Source organism: Trachypithecus francoisi, unplaced genomic scaffold (genome assembly GCF_009764315.1).
Source record: "Trachypithecus francoisi isolate TF-2019V2 unplaced genomic scaffold, Tfra_2.0 Lachesis_group17, whole genome shotgun sequence".
NCBI classification, from domain to species: Eukaryota; Metazoa; Chordata; class Mammalia; order Primates; family Cercopithecidae; genus Trachypithecus; species Trachypithecus francoisi.
This window is the reverse complement of record NW_022681462.1, coordinates 87,759,298-87,785,804: the sequence shown is the minus strand read 5'-3', so window position 1 is coordinate 87,785,804 and position 26,507 is coordinate 87,759,298. Positions and strand designations below refer to the sequence as shown.

Below are 26,507 nucleotides of genomic sequence, written 5' to 3'. Positions count from 1 at the left end.
CCTTAAATGTAAGGTCATTTAAAGATTGGAAGCAGAAAGATAGAAAAAACTTACCCTGCAGGCCAGGCACAGTGGCTCATGCCTGTAATCCCAGAACTTTGGGAGGCCGAGGCAGGCAGATCACCTGAGGTCAGGCGTTTGAGACCAGCCCGGCCACCGTGGTGAAACCCCATCTCTACTAAAAATATAAAAACTAGGCCGGGCGCGGTGACTCAAGCCTGTAATCCCAGCACTTTGGAGGCCGAGACGGGCGGATCACGAGGTCAGGAGATCGAGACCATCCTGGCTAACACGGTGAAACCCCGTCTCTACTAAAAAAAATACAAAAAATTAGCCGGGCGAGGTGGCGGGCACCTGTAGTCCCAGCTACTCCAGAGGCTGAGGCAGGAGAATGGCGGGAACCCGGAAGGCGGAGCTTGCAGTGAGCTGAGATCTGGCCACTGCACTCCAGCCCGGGCGACAGAGCGAGACTCCATCTCAGAAAAAAAAAAAAAAAAAAATTATATATATATATATAAATTAGCCGAGCGTGGTGGCATGTGCCTGTAATCCCAGCTACTTGGGAGGCTGAGGCACGAGAATCGCTTGAACCCGGGAGGCAGAGGTTCCAGTGAGCAGAGATAGCACCACTGCCTCCAGCCCGGGCGGCAACAGCAAAACTTTGTCTCAAAAAAACAGGCCGGGCGTGGTGGCTCACGCCTGTAATCCCAGCACTTTGGGAGGCTGAGGTGGGCGGATCATGAGGTCAGAAGATCAAGACCATCCTGGCTAACAGGGTGAAACCCCGTCTCTACTAAAAATACAAAAAAAAAAAAAAAAAAATTAGCTGGGTGCGTGGTAGCATGCACCTGTAGTCCAGCTACTCCAGAGGCTGAGGCAGGAGAATGGCGGGAACCCGGAAGGCGGAGCTTGCAGTGAGCTGAGATCTGGCCACTGCACTCCAGCCCGGGCGACAGAGCGAGACTCCATCTCAGAAAAAAAAAAAAAAAAAAATTTATATATATATATATAAATTAGCCGAGCGTGGTGGCATGTGCCTGTAATCCCAGCTACTTGGGAGGCTGAGGCACGAGAATCGCTTGAACCCGGGAGGCAGAGGTTCCAGTGAGCAGAGATAGCACCACTGCACTCCAGCCCGGGCGGCAACAGCAAAACTTTGTCTCAAAAAAACAGGCCGGGCGTGGTGGCTCACGCCTGTAATCCCAGCACTTTGGGAGGCTGAGGTGGGCGGATCATGAGGTCAGAAGATCAAGACCATCCTGGCTAACAGGGTGAAACCCCGTCTCTACTAAAAATACAAAAAAAAAAAAAAAAAAATTAGCTGGGTGCGTGGTAGCATGCACCTGTAGTCCAGCTACTCCAGAGGCTGAGGCAGGAGAATGGCGGGAACCCGGAAGGCGGAGCTTGCAGTGAGCTGAGATCTGGCCACTGCACTCCAGCCCGGGCGACAGAGCGAGACTCCATCTCAGAAAAAAAAAAAAAAAAAAATTTATATATATATATATAAATTAGCCGAGCGTGGTGGCATGTGCCTGTAATCCCAGCTACTTGGGAGGCTGAGGCACGAGAATCGCTTGAACCCGGGAGGCAGAGGTTCCAGTGAGCAGAGATAGCACCACTGCACTCCAGCCCGGGCGGCAACAGCAAAACTTTGTCTCAAAAAAACAGGCCGGGCGTGGTGGCTCACGCCTGTAATCCCAGCACTTTGGGAGGCTGAGGTGGGCGGATCATGAGGTCAGAAGATCAAGACCATCCTGGCTAACAGGGTGAAACCCCGTCTCTACTAAAAATACAAAAAAAAAAAAAAAAATTAGCTGGGTGCGTGGTAGCATGCACCTGTAGTCCCAGCTACTCCAGAGGCTGAGACAGGAGAATGGCGTGAACCCAGGAGGCAGAGTTTGCAGTGAGCTGAGACCACGCCACTGCACTCCAGCCTGGCGACACAGCGAGACTCCGTCTCAAAAAAATAAATAAATAAACTTTACCCTGCAAATGTTCACCAAAAAAGTTACTGCTGTACTAGGATTCATCAAAGTAGATTTTCTTTTAATTTTTAATTTTGTTTTAAAGATGGGGGGCTCTCACTATGTTGCCCAGGCTGATCTCAAACTCCTGGGCTCAAGTGATGCTCTCACCCCAGTCTCACAAAGGGCTGGGATTACAGGCATAAGCCACCGCACCTGGCCAATGTCAAAGCCGATTTTAAGGCAAGAAGTTTAATCAAAAATTCAAAGGGGCCAGGCGCGGTGGCTCACGCCTGTAATCCCAACACTTTGGGAGGCCGAGACGGGCGGATCACGAGGTCAGGAGATCGAGACCACCCTGGCTAACATGGTGAAACCCCATCTCTACTAAAAATACAAAAAATTAGCCAGGCGTGGTGGCGGGCGCCTGTAGTCCCAGCTACTCGGGAGGCTGAGGCAGGAGAATGGTGTGAACCCGAGAGGCGGAGCTTGCAGTGAGCTGAGATTGTGCTACTGCACCCCAGCCTGGGTGACAGAGTGAGACTCCATCTCAAAAAAAAAAAAAAAATTTAAAAGGATATTTCATAATAATAAAAAGTCAACTAAATCAGAGATACAGTAATCCTAAATTTGTTTCCACACAATATATAAAGAAACATAGAATAAAAGGGGAAAATTCATCTACAATCACAGTGGGAGATTTTAACAAATCTATTTCAGTAACAAAACAAGCAAGTAGTCAAGGAAATCACTAAGGATGTAAGATTTTTTTTTTGAGACAGAGTTTCGCTCTGTTGCCCAGGCTGGAGTGGAGTGACAGGATCTTGGCTCACTGCAACCTCTGCCTCCCAGGTTCAAGTGATTCTCCTGCCTCAGCCTCCCACATAGCTGGGATTACAGGCATGTGCCACCACACCCAGCTAAGGATATAAGATATTTAAACAACATGATGAACACACTAGGCCTATTTGATATATATAGAATATAAGAGCCAACAAATGCAAAATCCACATTTAATGCACATGGAATATTTATAAAAACCGACCACATGCTGAGTCATATTCTTTGACCATATGGAATTAAGCTATAAATTAGTAACTTAAAAAAAAAAACTGAATATCAACATTTTTGGAAATTAATTAGTACACTTATAAAACAAACCCATGGGCCAAAGAAGATAACACAATGGAAATTAACAATATTTGAATTGAAATGATAATGAAAATATAACATATCAAAACTTGTGGGGTATAAAGAAAAAATACAAAAACAAAAAAAAAATACAAACAAGAAAAAGAAAAAGAAAACTTGTGGGACACATTTAAACCTGTGGTTAGAGGGAATTTTTTTTTTTTTTTTTGAGACGGAGTCTGGCTCTGTTGCCCAGGCTGGAGTGCGGTGGCCGGATCTCAGCTCACTGCAAGCTCCGCCTCCCAGGTTCACGCCATTCTCCTGCCTCCGCCTCCCAAGTAGCTGGGACTACAGGCGCCCGCCTCGTCGCCCGGCTAGTTTTTTGTATTCTTTAGTAGAGACGGGGTTTCACCGTATTAGCCAGGATGGTCTCGATCTCCTGACCTTGTGATCCGCCCGTCTCGGCCTCCCAAAGTGCTGGGATTACAGGCTTGAGCCACCGCGCCCGGCCGTTAGAGGGAAATTTTTTAACCTTAAATGTATTTAAAGAGAAAAGAAGTCTAAAAGATATCAATAAGTATTCATCTCAAGAAGCTAAAGGAACAACTAAAATTCAGAGAGTAATGGAAGAAAATAATAATGAGCAGAAATCAATGAAAATACAAAACAAATGAACAAGAGAGAAAATCAGCAAAGCCAAAAAGTTGGTTCTCTGAAAAAAGGCACAAAAGTGATGAAACATACCAAGACTGCTCAAGGAGACAGAAACGGAGTGAGAGCAAGCACAAATGACCAATATCCGAATAAAAAATGAGACAGCATCACTGATCCATCCTAGTCACAAGACAGTAGGCTGTTCTAAAAAAATTTCAAACTTTAGGCCGGGCATGGTGGCTCATGCCTGGAATCCCAGCACTTTGGGAGGCCGAGGCGGGTGAATCATGAGGTCAGGACATCGAGACCACAGTGAAACCCCGTCTCTACTAAAAATACAAAAAAATTAGCTGGGTGTGGTGGCGGGCACCTGTAGCCCCAGGGGAGGCTGAGGCAGGAGAATGGCGTGAACCCAGGAGGCGGAGCTTGCAGTGAGCTGAGATCACGCCACTGCACTCCAGCCTGGGCGACATAGCGAGACTCTGTCTCAAAGAAAAAAAAAAAATTTCAAACTTTAAATGTGAGTTTACATAAAATGAACAAACTGCAAAATGCAACATACCAAAAGTGACCCACGAAGAAACAGGAAATCTGAACAGCTTATGCTGATCAAAGAAATTGGATCAGAAATTAAAACGTTCCCACAGAGAAGGCCCAAAGAGCTTCACCGGGGAATTCCTTAACAAAATGTAAGAAAAATAACACCAATAGTATATAAAGTCTTTCAAAGAATAGAAAAAAAAAAAAAAGAAAATGTCTCTAAGAGCAACATAAAACTTGATGCCAAAACCTGACAAAGTTATTACAAAAAAATCATACGGCAATCTCTCTCATGAATTTAGATGCAAAAGTTCTAATAACTAATATCAGCAAGTCAGATTTAGCATTTTATATATATATATATTTTTTTTTTTTTTTTTTGGGGGGGCGGAGTCTCGCTCTGTCGCCTGGACTGGAGTGCAGTGGCCAGAACTCAGCTCACTGCAAGCTCCGTCTCCCAGGTTTACGCCATTCTCCTGCCTCAGCCTCCCGAGTAGCTGGGACTACAGGCGCCCACCACCTCGCCCGGCTAGTTTTTGTATTTTTAGTAGAGACGGGGTTTCACCGTGTTAGCCAGGATGGTCTCGATCTCCTGACCTCGTGATCCGCCCGTCTTGGCCTCCCAAAGTGCTGGGATTACAGGCTTGAGCCACCGCGCCCGGCCTTTAGCATTATATTAAAAAGATAATACATCAAACCAAATTAGGTTTACTATGAGAATGTGAGGGCAATTTATCATTTAAACAGCAATCAATACATATGACAAATTAATAAGGGAGAAAACATGATTCCCTTAATATAGGCAGTAAAAATGTTTGATAAAATTAAATAGCATAATATCTTGATTAAAACTCTTAGCAGCCGGGCGCGGTGGCTCAAGCCTGTAATCCCAGCACTTTGGGAGGCCGAGACGGGTGGATCACAAGGTCAGAAGATCGAGGCCATCCTGGCTAATATGGTGAAACCCCGTCTCTACTAAAAAATACAAAAAAACTAGCCGGGCGAGGTGGCGGGCGCCTGTAGTCCCAGCTACTCGGGAGACTGAGGCAGGAGAATGGCGTGAACCCGGGAGGCGGAGCTTGCAGTGAGCCGAGATCCAGCCACTGCACTCCAGCCTGGGCGACAGCGCGAGACTGTCTCAAAAAAAAAAAAAAAAAAAAAAACTCTTAGCAAACTAGAAATAAAAGAGCCGGGTGGCTCTTTTATTTCCTGGCGGGGCACAGGCGCTCACGCCTGTAATCCCAGCACTTTGGGAGGCTGAGGCGGGTGGATCACCTGAGGTCAGGAGTTCTAGATCAGCCTGGCCAACATGGTGAAACCCCATCTCTACTAAAAATACAAAAATTAACCGGGCACATGCCCGTAATCCCAGCTACTCGGGAAGCTGGGGCAGAAGAATCGTCTGAACCCAGGAGGCGGAGGGTGCCGGATCGTGCCACTGCACTCCAGCCTGGGCAACAAAGTGAGACTCTGTCTCAAAAACAAAAAATAAAATACAATAGAAAATACCAGGAAAAGATCAGCATGATCTTAAGTTAGACAAAGATTTATTAAACAAGAAACAAGGGCACTAAGAATAAAGTTTAATTCCTAAATCAAACTTCATTAAAACAAAGATTTTCATCACAAGACACCATTAGAGAGTGAAAAGACAAGCCACAGTCTAAGAAGACTCTAATACAGATACCCAACAAAGAACTCATTCAAAATATGTAAAGATTTCTCCAATTTAATAGATGGACAACCTAATAAAAAGTTCACAAAAGCCTTGAAAAACACACACTTCGCAACAGAAGATTTTCAAATGTTCAGTACAGGGATTCCCCATCACTGGTTATGAAGCAAATGCAAATTCAATCCAAAATGAGATATTATTACACTCCCACCAGAATGGCAAATTTTTAAAACTGACAATAGCAAGTATTGGTAAAAATGCAAAACAATGGAAATCTTGAACACTTATTGCTGGGAATGTAAAAGTGGTATAATCACTTTCAAAAACTGCCAGAATTTTCTAAACCTAATATGCATATCCTACTAACCAACAATTCTACTAGGCATACACCCAATATATAAGTGTATATTTTTATACCAAAGGACAGAAACACACAAAATGTTAATAGTGGCAACATTCATAATGATCCCAAAGTGAAATAACCCCAATAACCCAAATGTCATCACAGTAGAATGGGTAAATAAGTGGTAGTACACTCATAAAATAGAATTGCTATATAGCAATAAAAAAAATGACCACTATAAGCAAAGTGTAGGTGAGTCTCACAGTCATAACATTCAGCAAAAGAAGCCAGACATAAGAGTTAGTGCTTTTTTTTTTTTTTTTTTTGAGGCGGAGTCTCGCTCTGTCGCCTGGACTGGAGTGCAGTGGCCGGATCTCAGCTCACTGCAAGCTCCGTCTCCCAGGTTTACGCCATTCTCCTGCCTCAGCCTCCTGAGTAGCTGGGACTACAGGCGCCCGCCACCTCGCCCGGCTAGTTTTTGTATTTTTAGTAGAGACGGGGTTTCACCGTGTTAGCCAGGATGGTCTCGATCTCCTGACCTCGTGATCCGCCCGTCTCGGCCTCCCAAAGTGCTGGGATTACAGGCTTGAGCCACCGCGCCCGGCCCAGTGCTTTTTAACATTTATATAAAGTTCAAAATCAGGTAAAACCTATGTATGGTGACAGAAATCAGAATAGTGGGTACCTTAAGAGATATGACTAGAAGAGGCAAACTGGAGGCTTCTGGGGTACTGGTAATGCTCTATACTTGAATCACTGTTGCAGTTACCTGGTTGTGCTAACTTTGTAACTAAGTCCATCAGATTTGTGCACTTTATATATATTACAATTTAAAAAAAAAAGGAAGAAGGGAGGAAGGAAGAGAGATATAGGTGGAAAAGGAAGAGGGGGAGGAAGGCTGATATCCCATGGGCAATTAAGGGTTGTTGATGGCTTTTGAGCAGAGCAATGGTGCGGTGTTTCATGAAGCATTTTCTTGGCTGTGCAGGATTTATTGGAAAAGCAGAAATACGAGAAGATGCACCAACTGGCAGACTACTGTCATAATCCTGGTCTCCAAATCACCTGATACTTACTCCATATATGGCTAATATTTGAGCTGTGGCAATGGAGGAAGGACAAAGACAATATAAAAGAAAAATCTGATAGGTCTTGCTGACTGAACCTAGGCTAGAGAGGAAACTGAAAAAAAGGAGGGTCAAGCTCCCAAGGAGGTTCAGTCTGGGTGACAGATGTCACTAATGACAAAAGTATCAACAACTCAAGGCAGGCCACTACAAGTACTGGTAAAAAAGGAAAACAATGGAAAACTTATACAACTATTGCTGGGAATGTAAAACTAGTACAATCACTTTCAAAAACTGGCAGTATTTACTAAACCTAATATGCATATCGTATGACCCAGTAATTCTACCAGGTATATACCTAATATGTTTATGATTGAGGTAACAAACTTAGGTGTTTATTAGAGCAGGTTAAGAACCTGGCTGGAAGAACTTGCCTGGCTTACCAGTAGTGCCTGACCAATGTTAGGTGATATTCATTGTAACGTTACAGGATTTTTTTTTTTTTTTTTTTTTTTTTTTTGAGACGGAGTCTCGCTCTGTTTCCCAGGCTGGAGTGCAGTGGCTCGATCTCAGCTCACTGGAACTTCCGCCTCCCAGGTGCAATGCTCGTGCCTCAGTCTCCTGAGTAGCTGGGATTACAGGCACGTGCCACCACGCCTGGCTAATTTTTGTATTTCTAGTAGAGACAGGTTTTCGCCATGTTGGCCAGGCTGGTCTCAAAACGCCTAACCACAGGTGATAGGCCTGCCTCGGCCTTTCAAAGTGTGGGATTACAGGCATGAGCCACCGCGCCTGGCCAAACTCCTCAAGTTTGATCATTTGAGGGATCAAGGACTACAATCAATCCAGTAAGATCACAAGTAAAACACATTATTAAAACTTGCCAATTCACCAATTCCCAAATCACATTTGTTCATTATACTCTAAAGGAAGAGATGACACCACCCTTCTACTCACGCTGCCTTGCCGGTGCCGTACCGCAGCCCTCAGCTCATCTCGCAGATGCCTTAGTTTATGAATCTTGGTTCCAAGAGCACCTTCCTGGGCCTGCACGCTCTGCAGCTCTTCAGACTGTTTACGGGATCGGCTCACTTGGGTCTCTAGCCTTTCTAAGTGAGCTAAAACACCTAAGGAGAGTAAAAGGAGAATTTTACAAGCCAAGGATTTCTCACTGTGGCAACAGAAAGTATCTCAGGGAAGAACAGGTGACTCTTTTTCACCACAACTTTGTGGCCAGCTGAATTGTTAGATATCTGCCAATTTATAAAACCAGGAGAGCTAACAATCGAAATCAAAGACCATCAACCTCCTAGGTTGAAGAGTGATGTAAAACAGGATCCTCTTCAAAGAGAGCCCGAGAAAGGACATGAACCATCACACGCTGATTAGGCAGCAGTGTCTTACCTAGGTCTGCAGTTTACCACAAATCCACATCTCTAGTGTGTAAAGGATTATTCTCTAACTTTACCACGGGCTGAGAGAAGCCCTCTCACAGTTGAGGGCAGTGGCTCACACTTGTAATCTCAGCACTCTTGGGGGCCGAGGCAGGTGGATCACCTGAGGTCAGGAGTTCGAGACCAGTCTGGCCAACATGGCGAAACCCTCTAATAAAAATACAAAAAATTAGCTGGGCGTGGTGGCGCATGCCTGTAATCCCAGGTAGTAGGGAGGCTAAAGCAGGAGAATTGTTTGAAGCTGGGAGGCAGAGGTTGCAGTGAGCTGAGATCACACCATTGCACTCCAGCCTGGGGGACAGAGATAGACTCTCTCAAAAAAAAAAAAAAGTCCCAGACTTTATTTAATCGAGCTTCTTTTTTTTTTTTGAGACGGAGTCTCGCTCTGTCGCCTGGGCTGGAGTGCAGTGGCCGGATCTCAGTTCACTGCAAGCTCCGCCTCCCGGGTTTACGCCATACTCCTGCCTCAGCCTCCCGAATAGCTGGGACTACAGGCGCCCGCCACCTCGCCCGGCTAGCTTTTTGTATTTTTTTTTTTAGTAGAGACGGGGTTTCACCGTGTTAGCCAGGATGGTCTCGAACTCCTGACCTGGTGATCCGCCCGTCTCGGCCTCCCAAAGTGCTGGGATTACAGGCTTGAGCCACCGCGCCCGGCCTTAATTGAGCTTCTTAAGTACACCCAGCATCTGTTTTGTAGGGTTCACATGGATAAACATATATGGAAATTTTAATGTTCTTTCCTTGCCTTGGGATGGAATCCAAAAACTTATTCACCTATCAAATTAAGACCAGAAACCTCTTACAGTGTTTATGGCTAATAAAAACATTTTTAAAATTATGTGAAATTGGGCCAGGTGCGGTGGCTCACGCCTGTAATCCCAGCACTTTGGGAGGCCGAGGCGGGTGAATCACAAGGTCAGGACATTGAGACCATCCTGGCTAACATGGTGAAATCCCATCTCTACTAAAAACACAAAAAATTAGCTGGGCATGGTGGCGGGCACCTGTGGTCCCAGCTACTTGGGAGGCTGAGGCAGGAGAACGGCATGAACCCAGGAGGCAGAGCTTGCAGTGAGCCAAGATCATGAACCTGCACTCCAGTCTGGGCGACAGACTCCATCTCAAAAAAAAAAAAAAAAAAAAAATTGTGTGAGATCAAATAGAAACAGACACACACTATATGCAAAATTATCCTATTTTACTCATTGAGGCCCATCCCCTCTTGCTTTCTCAGAAACTCGAGATGATCGGTGACCCTTTCCTCTGCTGTGTTCATTTCCCTTCCACACACGCTCAAGTCTCAACTGTCTTCAAACATACACACACTCATACACATTTCATACACTCACACACACTCATACACACACATTTCATACACACACTCATACACTCACACACACATTTCATACACACACTCATACACTCACACACATTTCATACACTCACACACACACTCATACACACACATTTCATACACTCACACACTCATACACACACTCATACACATTTCATACACTCACACACACACTCATACACACACATTTCATACACACACTCATACACTCACACACTCACACACACATTTCATACACTCACACACACACTCATACACATTTCATACACTCACACACACTCATACACACACATTTCATACACACATACACTCACACACATTTCATACACTCACACACACACTCATACACACACATTTCATACACTCACACACTCATACACACACTCATACACATTTCATACACTCACACACACACTCATACACACACATTTCATACACACACTCATACACTCACACACTCACACACACATTTCATACACTCACACACACACTCATACACACACATTTCATACACTCACACACTCATACACACATTTCATACACTCACACACACACACACACATTTATACACTCACACACACTCATACACACACACACACTCTCATACACTCACACACACACTCATACACACACATTTCATACACACACTCATACACTCACACACACTCATACACACACATTTCATACACACACTCATACACTCACACACACATTTCATACACACACACACACAGACACACACATTTCATACACTTCCAGGCCTGTTCTTGCCCACAAATCCCCTTCAGCTACCATCTCCCTTTTCTCCCCTTTCCTTGCCAGGAAAACTACTTAAAAGAGTTGTCCATGCAAGTTGAGTATCATTTATCCAGAAGTTTTGGGACTAGAGGTGTTTCAGATTTCGGAATTGGGAATATTTGCATTCTACTTACTGGCTGAACATCCCATATCTGAAAATCCAAAACTGGAAATAAGCATTTCCTTTGAGCATCATGTCAGTACTCAAAAAGCTTCAGATTTTGGAGTATTTCAGATTTTGGATTTTCAGTGCTCAACCTGTACTCACTTCCTCCATTTCCTTGCCTGCGACTCATATCTCGATCTCCTGACCTCGTGATCCGCCCGCCTCGGCCTCCCAAAGTGCTGGGATTACAGGCTTGAGCCACCGCGCCCGGCCCCCCACGACTCCTATCTCAATCCACTTGAAACTCACTTCTGTTCCCATTATTTTACAAAACTACTCTAAGATCAACAGTGATGTCTATGTTGCTGAACCCCAAGGACATTTTTCAAGCTCCCTTATCTCACCTCCCAGCACTATACGCTTCTACTGATCACCACCTTCATGAAACCCTCTTTTCCTCTGAATCTTAGCATACCAGCCTCTTGGTTTCCCTTGTTCAACAGATGTTTATTAAGCATCTATTTTGTGCCAAGCACTATTTCAAGCACTGGGAATGCAGTGATGAACAAGAGACAACTTGTTTTTGTGACACTTATATTTTACCTCTCTGACCCCTCTTTCTGCTTTGCAGGCTCCTGCTCTCCTCCTTGATCATTAAATGCTGACATTTTCCGGAGCTCAGTCCTAAGACCTCTTCTCTCCAGAAGAAATCTCATCACTACCCACAGCCTTAATGGCCATACATGTCGATGTCTCACAAATATGTATCTCTAGCTTATACCTCTCTCCTGCTTCTTGAGAAAGCAGAATACCCACCTGCCTTCTCAGTGTATCTACTTGGAAGACTCACAGGAACCTGACAATCAACATGTCCAAGACTGAATTCACCATCTCCCCTTCCAAACCCCTCAGTGACTAGAACCATTATCCATCTACAGCTGTGTAAACCAGGTACTTGCTTCCTTACGCCTTCTTCCTGCCCCAGTCCCAATCCATTACCAAATCCTATTGAATATACATTCCTAGTATCTCTAAAATATTTCCATTTTCCCCATCTGCAACGCCACTGTTGTAGTTCAAGCTACCACCATTTCTGGCCTATTACAAGTTTCCTAGGTGGCCCATACACTGAAAGCATATTTCAAAATCTAAACTGGATCGCGTCATCCAGCTGGCTAAAGCCTTTCGATGACTTCACACCACCTACGAGGCCTACTGGCCTCTGGATCTTTCCTACCCTCATCAGTATCGTGCTGCTCCTTCTCTAGGCACTTCCACACAGCCCTCCTCTCAGGCTCTGAAACCTGCCCAGCTTCTTTATTGACCTGATCCCCGCCCCGCAACAGGCACACCAAAGGCTCTTCCACAGCTGCCCCTTACTCACCTTCACCTGCACTACTCTAGCTCGTCAGCACTCAGTGCAAACAGCATTTCCTCAGGGAAACCTTTGCAGCACCTTCAGAACAAGGTCAGGTGCCAGCTCATAAGCTCTCAAAGATCCTTCCGAGACAATACTATAGTTTTTTTGGTTTTGCTTTTTAAAGAAAAGAGATGGGGTCTCACTATGTATCCCAGGCTGGTCTCAAACACCTGAGCTCAAGTGATCCTCCCACCTCGGCTTCCCAAAGTGCTAGGATTACAGGTGTGAGCCACCGCACTGGGCTACTACAGTTTTAATTGTATATTCATTAGTGAGATTATTTGATTTGCTTATCTTTCCCGCTGAACCTTAAAGCTCCAAAATCAGGGGCCGTGCGCATTTGTGTCCACCCATGGATCCTTTAACCCTAGCACAACGTCTGACACACAGTAAACACTCCAGAAATGTTTTTTTTTTTGAGACAAAGTCTCACTCTGTTGCCCAAGCTGGAGTGCAGTGGCGTGATCTCAGCTCACTGCAACCTCCACCTCCCAGGTTCAAGCAATTCTTCTGCTTCAGCCTCCTGATTAGCTGCGACTACAGCCACGTGCCACCATACCCAGCTAATTTTTGTATTTTTAGTAGAGACAGGGTTTCACCATGTTGGCCAGGCTGGTCTTGAACTCCTGACCTTGTGATCCGCCCGCTTTGGCCTCCCAAAGTTCTGGGATTACAGGTGTGAGCCACCGCGCCCAGCCAACACCCCAGAAACATTTACCAAAACACAGACAACCAAGCATGACACTCTTGGAGATTACATTCACTTGGCTCATGTCCACAGAAAAATCCACAATACTGCAATAATCGTGAAAAACCAAAATTCTAATTACATAAATTAGTCCTGATAATTAGCATGTGATGAACTGCTTTATTCACAAGTCTCTATTTATCCAACAACTATATATTGAGAATCTACTACGGACCAAGGACTGTGCTGGAAGTTATTCATACTCCGGTGGCAAAATAAAGTCCCTGTCCTCACGGGGCTTACAAAAATTATTTACTGTCCAACGAGGAGGTGATCTGAAAAGCACACACACATAGATTAATTTAGGGTGGTACAGGAGATGCCTGACCAAATTCTCCTTTATGGAAATGCTACATTACTAAAACAGGAGAAATCAATGTTCCCAAAGTTTCTGAGATAAGTAGGTGTTTAAAACAGTATCATGCTGCTGCTTCTCTAGGCGTTTCCACACAGCTCTCCTCTCAGGCTCTCAAACCTGCCCAGCTTCTTTACTGACCGGATCCCCCTACACCAAGGGGGTAGTGTTGTTGTTTAGCGTTGCCACTAGAGAAAAGAGGGAGTGGATCTGCTGGGCCTGCTTTACCTTGGAATTTATGACTACATCTCATCCTAGTCAGTCAGCTTTGTCCCAAAAAAGGTTACAAAAAAGGTCAAAATCCCTGCCTATTTGAATAAATAATCTGGTTGCAACTAAAACTTCATGTCCTTCCTTCCGAAATGAGTGGGGACAATTGAAATAATAAGCTAAAAGCTGAAATCACACAAGCAGAGGGAGAAAAAACCAGTATGGGTAACAGCTAAATGTTTAAATACTGTTTTCGGTAGAGAATAAGGAGACTGGTCTAAGTCTCTTGATGATCCTAAAACTTCCACCTCATCGCTTTTTTTAATAGAAACAAAATTAGGCCTGGACTAGAGAACAGGTTACTCCTGAGTGTAGCATGTTTCCACTACATAAAATCACCAAACTTACTTTTAGTCTTAAAGTAACAGTAAATCTTACCCCATATACTTTTATTATCTAAAGTCTCAGCTTAAGTCATCTTAAGCTGAATATAGCTACTTCATAGTTATCAATGATAATGATGGCCCAGAGAAAAACAGGATCACCAAATTCACTGACAAACTCAGAATTCTTTTTAAAACTACAGAGTTATTTTTAAAGTTGGGTTTTATGGCAAGCTTTCCCAAAGTATTAGTGTAGAACCCTCTGGATTTAGGCATCAGGCTTAAGTATTCCAAAGTTCTAAAAGTATTAATAGCACAGGACATAAAGTAACACAAAACCAGAACTGTACACAAATATTACCGGGCACTAAAGAAGAAAGCAACTTCCTTCTGGACAGAAATTCAGATGCAAATCTGTTTCCAAAGGATTGACTAAGGACTAAGTAATAGTTTCATAATTCTAAGCAACTCTAACAATAAAGCATTCTTTAAACACTTTCTACTTTTTAAGACACAAAGCCTTTCATTGAATATTTCCTATATATCAGACTTGTGCTAAATGCTTCACTTGAAAAGTCTGAATTAAATACTTTTCCACCACAAAAGAAATACTTTTTCCACAACCACAACTACCGTGCTATTTTCACCTCCATTTTCCAGATGAAGAAACAGAGGCAGAGAATAAAGTGACTTGCCTAAGGTCACTTTATTTATCATGGCAGAGCCAAGACTCAAACCCAGTTCTAACCAACACTAGAGTCACTGCCCTGCACTGGCGCTCCCTCAGGAGTAATGCATAAATGGCCCAAAAAACCCGGGGAGAGGAGAGAAACCTCCCTGGCTAGAACCGGAACCGCAGTTCAGAATATAAACACTGAGCATATGACGGATGCAACTTATCCGGTTCAAAAGAGGTGGGAGCCTAGAAACGAAGCCATTTTTCCTCCTCGAATAATCCTGTCTGCCTGTCCCTTTGTCTTCAATGTTAGTTCCTTTCACCATTCTGCTCCCAAACAGGTCAGATCCCACGTCAGTTCCAGGAGGAAAGGGCTCTCTCAGCCTGCGGGTCATCTTTGGGCAGCAGCAGGAAGGGGAAGGCGGCGGCCCTCTGAATACCTCCTTTGGACTCGCCATCTGGACGTAAAGGGTTCGCCTGCTCCATCTCAGATTCCCAAGGGCCTTCCCATGAAGTTGTCTAGGCAAGCGGTGATAGGGACCTCAATGTCCTTGCTGATAAAAGAAAAATGGCAACAGAGTCACATCGCATCTAGTCCCATTCAAACCCAGACGGCAGGGCACACACCACTCAGGCACAACCCCTGGGACGCGGATGACACAAACGTCAAGGCTAGGATCCCCTTTCCTGAGCCGCCAGCCCTCTCCCAGCGTCCGAGCCAGCAGAATCCACGCCCACCCCCGCGCCCATCCCGCGGCCCTGGCGCGCTCCCGAGGCCTCGGCTACTCTGGTCCAGCAGGCTTCCCGGCCACGGAAGGAGTTTTAAGAAGGCCGTTCAGCCCGCCACCCTGGCCATGGTCCCGTCAGACACTGGGTCTTTCCTCTATCTTCTCCCTTCTAGCTCACCCAGGCCAGGGGCGAGAATTCCCGCCATCCACGTCTTCAAAACGAAGCCAACCGATCCCGGCGTGCTTTGCGATCCTGCCGTACAAAAACATGGCAGCGCTCAGGGCCCCGCCCTGATCCCAGGATGCACCAGAGAGTAGGTCCGGCCTTTCGGGTGGTCAGGAAGATGGCGGCCTCTGGGGCGGAGCCGCAGGTCCTGGTACAATACTTGGTGTTACGAAAGGATCTGTCACAAGCTCCGTTCTCCTGGCCGGCGGGCGCACTGGTAGCGCAGGCTTGTCACGCGGCCACCGCGGCCTTGCACACGCACCGCGACCACCCGCACACCGCCGCTTACCTCCAAGAGCTGGGGCGCATGCGCAAAGTGGTCCTTGAGGTGAGGCACTCGGGCGGAGGGGGAGGTGCTGAGACGTAGAGGGCGGAAGTGGGTGTGATCTTCGATCCGAAGGCCTAGCTGCGGGGAGTGGATGCAGCGGGGGTTGGGGTGATCGTTAACATTTAGACTGGAGCTATTTCCCTGGAGGTGCGCCCTTGGGGAGGGCCTGACTGTGTGAAGAGTGGAGAGCAGTCGTCCGCCCCATTCTGGGCTTCTGTGTTCTATGTTCTTCTCCTTTAGGCCCCAGATGAGACCACCCTAAAGGAGCTGGCCGAGACCCTGCAACAGAAGAACATTGACCACATGCTGTGGCTTGAGCAACCGGAGAATATCGCCACTTGCATTGCTCTCCGGCCCTACCCCAAGGAAGAAGTGGGCCAGTATTTGAAGAAGTTCCGATTGTTCAAATGACTGCTGCTTTGATGTGTTTGAATACCAGCTGGATCCAGAAACAGCAGGCCACCCATTCCAAAGCATGTGCTTGCAGCAGCTTGCTCCCGTCTTTCAGTTGTGACAGTTTCTTGAGAGTTCAGAGCATGTTCCTATTAAAGTTGTCATTAATAACTACTTCCTCGTATTAATAAGTGCAACTGTGGAGGGTGCGCGGGCAGTGTTGTCTGGCGATCATTGCTCAAATAGAAGATTGGGTTAGACTCTCCTGTGGGGGTCAAGGAAACTCCCTTCCAGTCACCCAGGTTTGACACTTTGCTTTTGAATTCCTTCTTATTCACACCCAGTTATCATATTTCATTGAATCTAAGACATCAACTTTAAGATATGGTAATATTTTATGTATTGTTAAAAAAAATGCTGGCAAATACATTAAAACATTTGTATTTCAATAACAAAGATGTTAAAATTTGGCCAGCGTGGTGGCTCACGTCTGTTAATCCCAGAGTTTTGGGAGCCAAGGTGGGAAGAGCGCTTGAGCCCATGAGTTCAAGGTTACAGTCAGTTCTAATCATGCCGCTGCACTCCAGCCTGGGCAACAGAGTGAGGCACTGTCTCTGTAATGATAATAAAAAGTTAAAATTCGTGTGTGTCTATATATATGTACATACATACAGATTTATTAGATTCGATGAAATCTGTCAAGTACTACAACTGTTTTCATGTCATTCTAGTGCTGCTGCCCTGTGTCAGCCTCTCATTTTGCTCACTGGCGTGTCCCACGGTCTATTCACCTCCAGTGTGACACTTCAATCCAGCAGCCGCTCTGCCACCAGATAGGATGACTGAACACCTACCTGTGTAGTCTAGGCTCCTCCCTGCCTATGGAGAAATCCCAGCACTCCTTAGCTTAGACTTCAGGCCCTCCTCGTGTATTTCCTACGCATCTTTTTTGTTTTCTGGAGATGGAGTCTCTCTCTGTCGCCCAGGCTGGAGTGCGGTGGCGCCATCTCTGCTCACTGCAACCTCCGCCTCCTGGGTTCAAGCCATTCTCCTGCCTCAGCCTTCCAAGTAGCTGGGACTACAGGCATGTGCCACTACAGCTGGCTAATTTTTGTATTTTTTTAGTAAAGATGGGGTTTCACCATGTTGGCCAAGCTGGTCTCCAACTCCTGACCTCAGGTGATCCACCAGCCTCAGCCTCCCAAAGTGCTGGGATTACAGGCGTGAGCCACCGCACCCGGCCTCCTAGCTATCTTTTTAGTTGAATCTTCTATTCCCTTATTCAAACTTGATGTTTCCACAGACTCCCTCCAGTTGCTGTTCTCCTGTCTCTGTCATGGGAGTTGAATGTTCTTACTCCTCCCCTCCCTTTCCTGCACCTGGACTTTACTTCCACTAGTTCCAGCTCAAGTGCTATCACTGCCAAAAATTCTTACCCAGCCAAAAGTGATAGTTCCTTCTCTGAACATCTGTAACACTCTGTACAATGGTTACAGTATTTCTATAAACATTGAGACACACCTACAGAAACTGCTTAGATATCTGTGAAGCGCAGTTGATGAGGGGTAATTTGTTCAACAGATATCTATTGTTTGTCTACTGGCAGGCTGTGCATAAAACAGTTTTGCCCTCAGGTAGCTAAGAATCTATATGGGTAACATCCCCTTAGATAAGGTGGTACTAAGATCCCAGATAAGATTTCCCTTTATGGGCCCAGTGCAGTGGCTCACGCCTGTAATCCCAGCGCTTTGGGAGGCTGAGGTGGGTGGATCACCTGAGGTCAGGAGTTGGAGACCAGCCTGGCCAACATGGTAAAACCCTGTCTCTACTGAAAAAAAAAAAAAAGATAAGATAAAAGCTGGGCGTGGTGACAGGTGCCTGTAATCCCAGCTACTCTGGAGGCTGAGGCAGGAGAATCACTTGAAACCGGGAGGCGGAGGTTGCGGTGAGCGGAGATTGTGCCATTTCACTCCAGCTTGTGCGATAAGAGCGAAGCTCCATCTCAAAAAAAAGATTTCCCTTTATGAAAGGTGGTCATCTGAATGGAGGAGAGTGGACAGGTCTCACAGGCAGAATTGGTAATTGGTAGAGTGCTGAGGGCAGAGCCGACCCCAGGAAGTCAAGTGAATGAAGAGTTCAAGGGGTAGAGAGCAGTCAAGTGCAGCATAGAATTTCAGTGACTAAAACGTGGAAACGTCTAGCAATTGGGAATGTACTGGTGAACTTAGTGAAGTTTAAATAGCATAGTGAGGGTAGAAATCAGATCGTAACCTGTTGAGACAAGAATGGGAGGCCGGGCGCAGTGGCTCATGCCTGTAATCCCAGCACTTTGGGAAGCCAAGGCAGGTGGATCACGAGGTCAGGAGTTCAAGACCATCCTGGCCAACATGGTGAAACCCCCGTCTCTACTAAAAATACAAAAATTAGCGGGTGTGGTGGCAGTTGCCTGTAATCACAGCTACTCGGGATGCTGAGGCAGAAGAATCACTTGAACCCGGGAGGCAGGGATTGCAGTGAGTAGAGACTGAGCCACTGCACTCCAGCCTGGGCGACAAGAGCAAAACTCCGTCTCAAAAAAAAAAAAAAAAGAGGCCGGGCACGGTGGCTCAAGCCTGTAATCCCAGCACTTTGGGAGGCCGAGACGGGCGGATCACGAGGTCAGGAGATCGAGACCATCCTGGCTAACATGGTGAAACCCCGTCTCTACTAAAAAAAATACAAAAAACTAGCCGGGCGAGGTGGCGGGTGCCTGTAGTCCCAGCTACTCGGGAGGCTGAGGCAGGAGAATGGCGTAAACCCAGGAGGCGGAGCTTGCAGTGAGCTGAGATCCGGCCACTACACTCCAGCCTGGGTGGCAGAGCGAGACTCCGTCTCAAAAAAAAAAAAAAAAAAAAAAAAGAATGGAAGGGGAGTTAAGAGGAGGTGAGAAGTGTCCTTTCTAGAAGCTTGAAAGGGAGGAGAGAGAGGATGATTGAAGAGGGGCTGGAAAGATCAATGTTGGGTTCCCTAGTGGGTATTTTCTTAGATCTTGAGAGGTTGATGGGTGGGGAGGAGAAAGAGGGTGAGGAGGAGAAAGTAAGGAGAGGAGAGATTAAGAGATTAAAATTCCAAAATAGAATAACTGATGAAGTCCAGAGAAAATAGGAAGAGATGGAGTCAAAGGTACCGGGAAGAGCTGGCCTTGAAATGAGAGAGGGGAACCTTCTTTTCTGAGACTGGAGGAAAGGCAGATGGTGAAGATAAAGATGTACGTACGTTTAATAGACTGTAGGAGAAAAAGTTGAAGTTGACCATACCTGCTGACTTTTTTCTATTAAGTAGGAGGCATATACATTATCCTCAGCAAACTAAAGCAGGAACAGAAAACCAAATACTGCATGTTCTCACTTAAAAGTGGGAGCTAAATTATGAGAACACATGGACACACAGAGGGGAACAACACACATGGGGACTGATTGGAGGGTGGGAGGAGGGAGTGGATCAGGAAAATAATGAATGGGTTCTAGGCTTAATACCTGGGTGATCAAATTTGTACCACAAACCCCCACGACACAAGTTAATCTATAAAACAAATCTGCACTTCCTGCACAGGTACCCCTGAACTTAAAAGTTTAAAAAAGTAGGAGGCATAGGATCTTTCATAATACTGAACAAACTCATTGAGCACTATATTAGATAGCACAGCAGTGGGTAGGAGCCCAGGCTTTGGTGTCAAACTGCCTGAGTCCAAACTTTCAAGCTCTGTGGACTTGGGCAGTCACTCCATTTCCCTGAGACCCAGTTCTCTTATCCGTAAAGCAGGGATTTAAATGTGTTTGGATGTACAAACTCCTTAGAGCAGTGCCTGCGACTTCATGCTAGGCCCTAAACTTGGGAAGATGCAGATGGCGCAGCCCTCAGAGCTGCTCTCCAAGAGCTCTCCATGAAGTAGGCCATTGTCTACCCCTTTCTGTTAAGGAGTGATGCCATCCAGGAATCAAGTACCATTTCCATTCAAGCCAATTAGGAAAATGTTTCTAAATGATACTGCATCTTAAAAAAAAATTAAGTTCTGAATTCTTCAGTAAGACATGGTAGAAAGCTAGAGAGGCCAGGAGCAGTGGCTCACGCCTATAATCCCAGCACTTTAGGAGGCCGAGGCAGGCGGATCACGAGGTCAGGAGATCGAGACCAGCCTGGCCAACATAGTGATACCCTGTCTTCTACTAAAACTACAAAAAAAACTCCAGGTGCGGTGACTGACGCCTGTAATCCCAGCACTTTGGGAGGCCGAGGCGGGTGGATCACCTGAGGTTGGGAGTTTGAGACCACCCTGACCAACATGGAGAAATCCCATCTCTACTAAAAATACAAAATTAGCTGGGTGGTGTGGTGGCCTGTAATCCCAGCTGCTCGGGAGGCTGAGGCAGGAGAATTGCTTGAACCCAGGAGGCGGAGATTGTGGTGAGCTGGAGATCGCATCATTGCACTCCAGCCCCCAAGCTGAAATAAGAGCGAAATTCCGTCTCAAAAAAAAAAAAAAAAAAATTAGCCAGGCATGGTGGCAGGTGCCTGTAGTCCCAGCTACTTGGGAGGCTGAGGCAGTAGAATTGCTTGAACCCGGGAGGTGGAGGTTGCAGTGAGCCGATATCGCACCACTGTACTCCAGCTTGGGCAACAGAGTGAGACTTTGCCTGGGGGAAAAAACAAAGTTAGACAGAAATGAGACACAGCTGGGAGATAGCAGATTTAGGCAAATCCCTAAAGCAGAGATCTGAGCACAAATAGCCTAAGCGTCTACCCCAGGTGGGGAAGAACAGGAACTCATGTGCTGGTGCTGAGTGAGAGCAAGACAGCAGCAGGGAAGTATTCGGTTTTCTTATTGGTATCAGCTTAAGACCATGATCATTTGAACTAGATCAGCGGCTCTCAAAGCCGTGGTCTGATCCCTAGATCAGTACCACTTGGGTACTTGTTAGAAAAGCAAATTATCAGGCCCCACCCCAGACCCACTGAAGTGGAGGCTCTAGTGTTACCTAGAAACAGCCTGGGCCCTGGAGACAGCCAACCTAAAAGGGGAACAATAAATGTGTGTGGTTTAGAATCAACACATTATGGCCGGGCGCGGTGGCTCAAGCCTGTAATCCCAGCACTTTGGGAGGCTGAGACGGGCGGATCACGAGGTCAGGACATCGAGACCATCCTGGCTAACACGGTGAAACCCCGTCTCTACTAAAAATACAAAAAAAAACTAGCCGGGCGAGGTGGCGGGCGCCTGTAGTCCCAGCTACTCAGGAGGCTGAGGCAGGAGAATGGCTTAAACCCGGGAGGTGGAGCTTGCAGTGAGCTGAGATCCGGCCACTGCACTCCAGCCTGGGCGACAGAGCGAGACTCCGTCTCAAAAAAAAAAAAAAAAAAAAAATCAACACATTATGAGAGGGTAAAATTCTCACAGGAAGGAGTCAAAAAGCATAAATCTGGCACCAAGGGCACTGTATCTGGCTATGCACACTAAGGTTACAGAAAATTATGATTTCTCCAACAGGGCAAAGATTGTGCTGCAAGCCCTAGAATAGACGCTACATCCTTGAAAGGAATCTCTTAGGCTTTGATGCTTTGATAGGTTTCTTTTTTTATTTTTTATTTTTGAGTCAGAGTTTGGCTCTTGTTGCCCAGGCTGGAGTGCAGTGGAGCAATCCCGGCTCACTGCAACCTATGCCTTCTGGGTTCAAGTAATTCTCCTGCCTCAGCCTCCAGAGTAGCTGGGATTACAGGTGCCCACCACCACACCCAGCTAATTTTTTGTATTTGTAGTAGAGAGGTGGTTTTATCTGTCACACGCATCCATGTGAAGAGACCACCAAACAGGCTTTGTGTGAGCAATAAAACTTTTTAATCACCTGGGTGCAGGCGGACTGAGTCCGAAAAAGGAGTCAGCAAAAGGAGATAGGGGTGGGGCAGTTTTATAGGATTGGATAGGTAGTGGAAAATTACAGTTAAAGGGGGTTTTTCTCTTGCAGGCGGGGGCAGGGGTCACAAGGTGCTCAGTGGGGAGCTTCTGAGACTGATTGTTCAGGAGAAGGAATGTCACAAGGTCAATTCATCAGTTAGGGCGGGGCAGGAGCAAATCGCAATGGTGGAGTGTCATCAGTTAAGGCAGGAACTATGTTCGCTTCTGCTGGGGTTCTTCAGTTGCTTCAGGCCATCTGGATGTACATGTGCAGGCTGGGCCCAGAGGCCTGACATCATCATGTTGGCCAGGTGACTTCTGACCTCAGGTGATCACCCGCCTCAGTCTCCCACAGTGCTGGGATTACAGGCGTGAGCCACCGTGCCTGGCCGGTAGGTTTCTTATATGTGAAAAACATTGTCTAATTAACAAAGTGCTCCCGGCCGGGCGCGGTGGCTCAAGCCTGTAATCCCAGCACTTTGGGAGGCCGAGACGGGCGGATCACGAGGTCAGGAGATCGAGACCATCCTAGCTAATACGGTGAAACCCCGTCTCTACTAAAAAATACAAAAAACTAGCCGGGCGACGAGGCGGGCGCCTGTAGTCCCAGCTACTCGGGAGGCTGAGACAGGAGAATGGCGTAAACCCGGGAGGCGGAGCTTGCAGTGAGCTGAGAGCCGGCCACTGCACTCCAGCCTGGGCGGCAGAGCAAGACTCCGTCTCAAAAAAAAAAAAAAAAACAACAAAAAAAACACAAAGTGCTCCCATAAGAATCAATCCTGACAGCTTTTGTGATGCAGGCCATCTAGTCTCAGAGTTTACAGATTCAGAAAAGCTTTGACTTGCCGAGATCAAAGACAATGGCAGCACTGGGATTGAAAACCACGTCTTTTGTCAGTTTAGTTTTTCTTTTTTCTTTTTTTTTTTTTTAGAAAGAGTCTCATTCTGTCACCCAGGCTGGAGTGCAGTGGCACAATCTCGGCTCACTGCAACCTCCGCCTCCTGGGTCCAATTGATTCTCCTGCCTCAGCCTCCCGAGTAGCTGGGATTACGGCATGCACCACCATGCCTGGCTAATTTTTGTATTTTTAGTAGAGACGGGGTTTCGCCATGTTGGCCAGGCTGGTCTCAGACTCCTGACCTCAAGTGATCCACCCACCTTGTCCTCCCAAAACGCTGGGATTACAGGCGTGAGCCACTGCACTCAGCAGTTTTTCTAATATCTTGTAGTTGGTTACCAATTTGGTTTTCCAGCCATCTAGATACTGGAGGGTAGTTTGAAAAGGGGTCACGAGTAGTTGAAGTGCTGAAAAGCTGTATCTTCCATTTGTAATTGGTTGACATTCTGGATAATAAATCAGCCTCCTGTGACTATAAGTTTTGTGACTCAACACCCTAGAGCCCAATTATCACTGGATGAGCTAACAAAGTTGAGTTTCTGAACTTATAAAGCTGAGGGTCAAAGCCTAGGTCACCGCTTCTCATGGCGCTAGCAGAGCACAGAGGGCTCCCCTCCAGGGGCAGGTTAAGAATTGCCTGTTATATTGTTTAATCAACACAGAACTTTCCCACAGGTTCTGAGATGCTGTCCTAAGGGTGTGAATTCCTTTTTGCTTCCTGGTTGAGAATCTCGGCAGTAGTGAGCCATCTAACCGTCGGAAAGGTGTTAGCGTGGAAAGATGGTTGAGAACCACTGCCCTCAGCTATGACTGCCTGACAGGTTTTAGCTGTCCTCTGAGGGCAAGTTTAACACAGCACCAGCTTTTGTCCTTCTTTAACATCCAGATATGGTGGGTGTTGACTGCTGGCCTAAGGCTGGATTTTAGCCGAGGGGATTTTTTTTTTTTTTTTTTGAGACAGAGTCTCCCTCTGTTGCCCAGGCTGGCGTGGGATGGCGCAATCTCGGTTCACTGCAGCCTCTGCCTCCCAGGTTCAAGCAATTCTGCCTCAGCCTCCCAAGTAGCTGGGACTACAGGCGCACACTGCCATGCCCGGCTAATTTTTGTATTTTTAGTAAAGTCGCGGTTTCACCATGTTGGCCAGAATGGTCTTGATCTCCTGACCTCGTGACCTGCCCACCTTGGCCTCCCAAAGTGCTGGGATTACAGGCATGAGCCACCGCACTCAGCCAACTGAGGGGATTTTTAAGGGTCAAATAAGTGGCACCTAAGTTCTGATCCTAGGTTCTTGAGAAATGAGACAAAAAGCAGATAAAATATCACTTTTATTATCAATTGGTTAGAAGATATAGCATTATGGAATGGCCTAAATAGGATTGCTAGTTCCCTATCTTAATGAAAAGTGTGAGTATACAGAGCAGATACTTCACCAAAGTTGATGCTTCCTAGTGGTCATGTGGAGAAGTAAGAATGAATTCCCCACATTCTGTCAAACATTGATAGATTGGTTCCACTCAACTGACAGATGTGGACCAAAGGCAATCACCCACCAACTAGGTTAGTCTTTTAATTTCCATGAGGAGGAAGAGTAAGGTAGAACAGTAGAATAGGAGCATTACGTCAATTAGAAAGGAAGAAAACACTGGTTGAGGACGAAACATTCTACCTCTGCCCCAACACTGGACGTAAGCAATAAGAAGTACTCGTGATAAAAGTGGAAGATTAATCTGGCAACAGTGTTATTTCCTGGGAATGGGAAGGAAGGCTGGGACATCAGTCAGGAGACTGTTTGAAATACTCAAGACACAAGACTGTCATGATGTGGCTGCAGGTACAGAAATTGAACCATAGGAAATATGCTGTTACTTCTTTGTGATACAAATGGAAAGAGCAAGGCAGGTGACAATCCCAGAAGACTTGATGTTAGGGTTCAACTCTGCAACGTAATGGCTAAGCAATTTAGCTTCAGTTTCCTCAACTGTGAATACGTTTTAGCAGGATTGTGAAGACCAATTTAAACCATACTCTATAAAAGCACTATATAACAATCACCACAATTTAGTCTCTTTTAATGCAATCTTCATACTTATTTCTTTTTCTCATCTTATTGCATTGGCCAGGACTTCTAGTGCAATAATAGCAGTTTAGCAGGTGTCTTTGACTCGCAATGGACTTTAGTGAGAATGCTCTGAGATCTTCACTGTTAGGTATGTTATTTGTTGAGAGTTTCGACAAATACTCTATTAGATTAAGGGGTTTACCTTCTGCTGCTGGTTGGCTAAAAATTTTTTTCAATTCATAAATGGATGTCCTAAATACCTTTCCTGCATTTACTGACATGATCATATGTGGTTGTTCTCTGTTGTTACTGTGGTGAATTGTACTCGTAGACTTCAAATATTGAACCATCTTTGTTCCTGTGATAAACTGTACTTGGCATGATTATTTAACATGAGAGAGATGGTTAAGAGACCTGGTTTCCAGTCATCTTTTAGTCTTTAAAAACCATGACCTTGGCCAGACCCGGTGGTTCACACCTGTAATACCAGCACTCCAGGAGGCTAAAGCAGGCAGATCACCTGAGGTCAGGAATTCCAGACCAGCCTAACCAACATGAAGAAACCCTGTCTCTACTAAAAATATATAATTAGCTGGGTGTGGTGGCACATGCCTGTAATCACAGCTACTCAGGAGGCTGAGGCAGGAGAATCGCTTGAACCCGGGAGGCAGAGGTTGAGGTAAGTCAAGATGGCGCCATTGCACGCCAGCCTGGGCAACAAGAGTGAAACTCCATCTCAAAAAACAAAACAAAACAAAACAAAATAGAAAACAAAAACCATGACTTTAAAATTAACTATATACTGATGTCTTCCAAATTTATATCTTCAACTCTAGTCAGTCCCCTACATTTCGGGCCCGTGTATATCCAGCTGCTGATTTGAGATCACTTGGATGTCTAATAGGAATCTTAAACTTATCATGACAGAAAATGAACTAAGCCTGCTTCTCTTCCCCATTTCTGTTAATGGCAACTCTATCCTTCCAGTTGCCCAGGGCAAAAATGTGAGAGTCACTATTATTATTATTATTTTGAGACGGAGTCTTGCTCTGTCGCCCAGGCTGGAG

General features: G+C 45.9%; 2 protein-coding genes across 2 annotated transcripts in view; one reads left to right on the top strand and one right to left on the bottom strand.

Moving 5' to 3' along the window:
• The window catches only part of CENPO (centromere protein O), a 28,730-nt gene extending 12,805 nt beyond the window's left edge, over window positions 1–15,925 (bottom strand). The window contains exons 1-3 of the mRNA XM_033176443.1: window positions 15,785–15,925; window positions 15,319–15,432; window positions 8,332–8,501 (exon numbers count right to left, since the gene is read on the bottom strand). Coding sequence (XP_033032334.1) covers window positions 8,332–8,501; window positions 15,319–15,364 — 216 coding nt within the window. The 5' untranslated portion in view covers window positions 15,365–15,432; window positions 15,785–15,925. The remainder of the gene's footprint in view (window positions 1–8,331; window positions 8,502–15,318; window positions 15,433–15,784) is intronic.
• Window positions 15,877–16,727, top strand: PTRHD1 (peptidyl-tRNA hydrolase domain containing 1). Its single transcript, XM_033176445.1, has 2 exons — window positions 15,877–16,160; window positions 16,401–16,727. Exons 1-2 carry the CDS (start codon window positions 15,909–15,911, stop codon window positions 16,569–16,571), a joined length of 423 nt encoding a protein of 140 aa, XP_033032336.1. The 5' UTR covers window positions 15,877–15,908; the 3' UTR covers window positions 16,572–16,727.
• The last annotated feature ends 9,780 nt before the right edge of the window (window positions 16,728–26,507 follow it).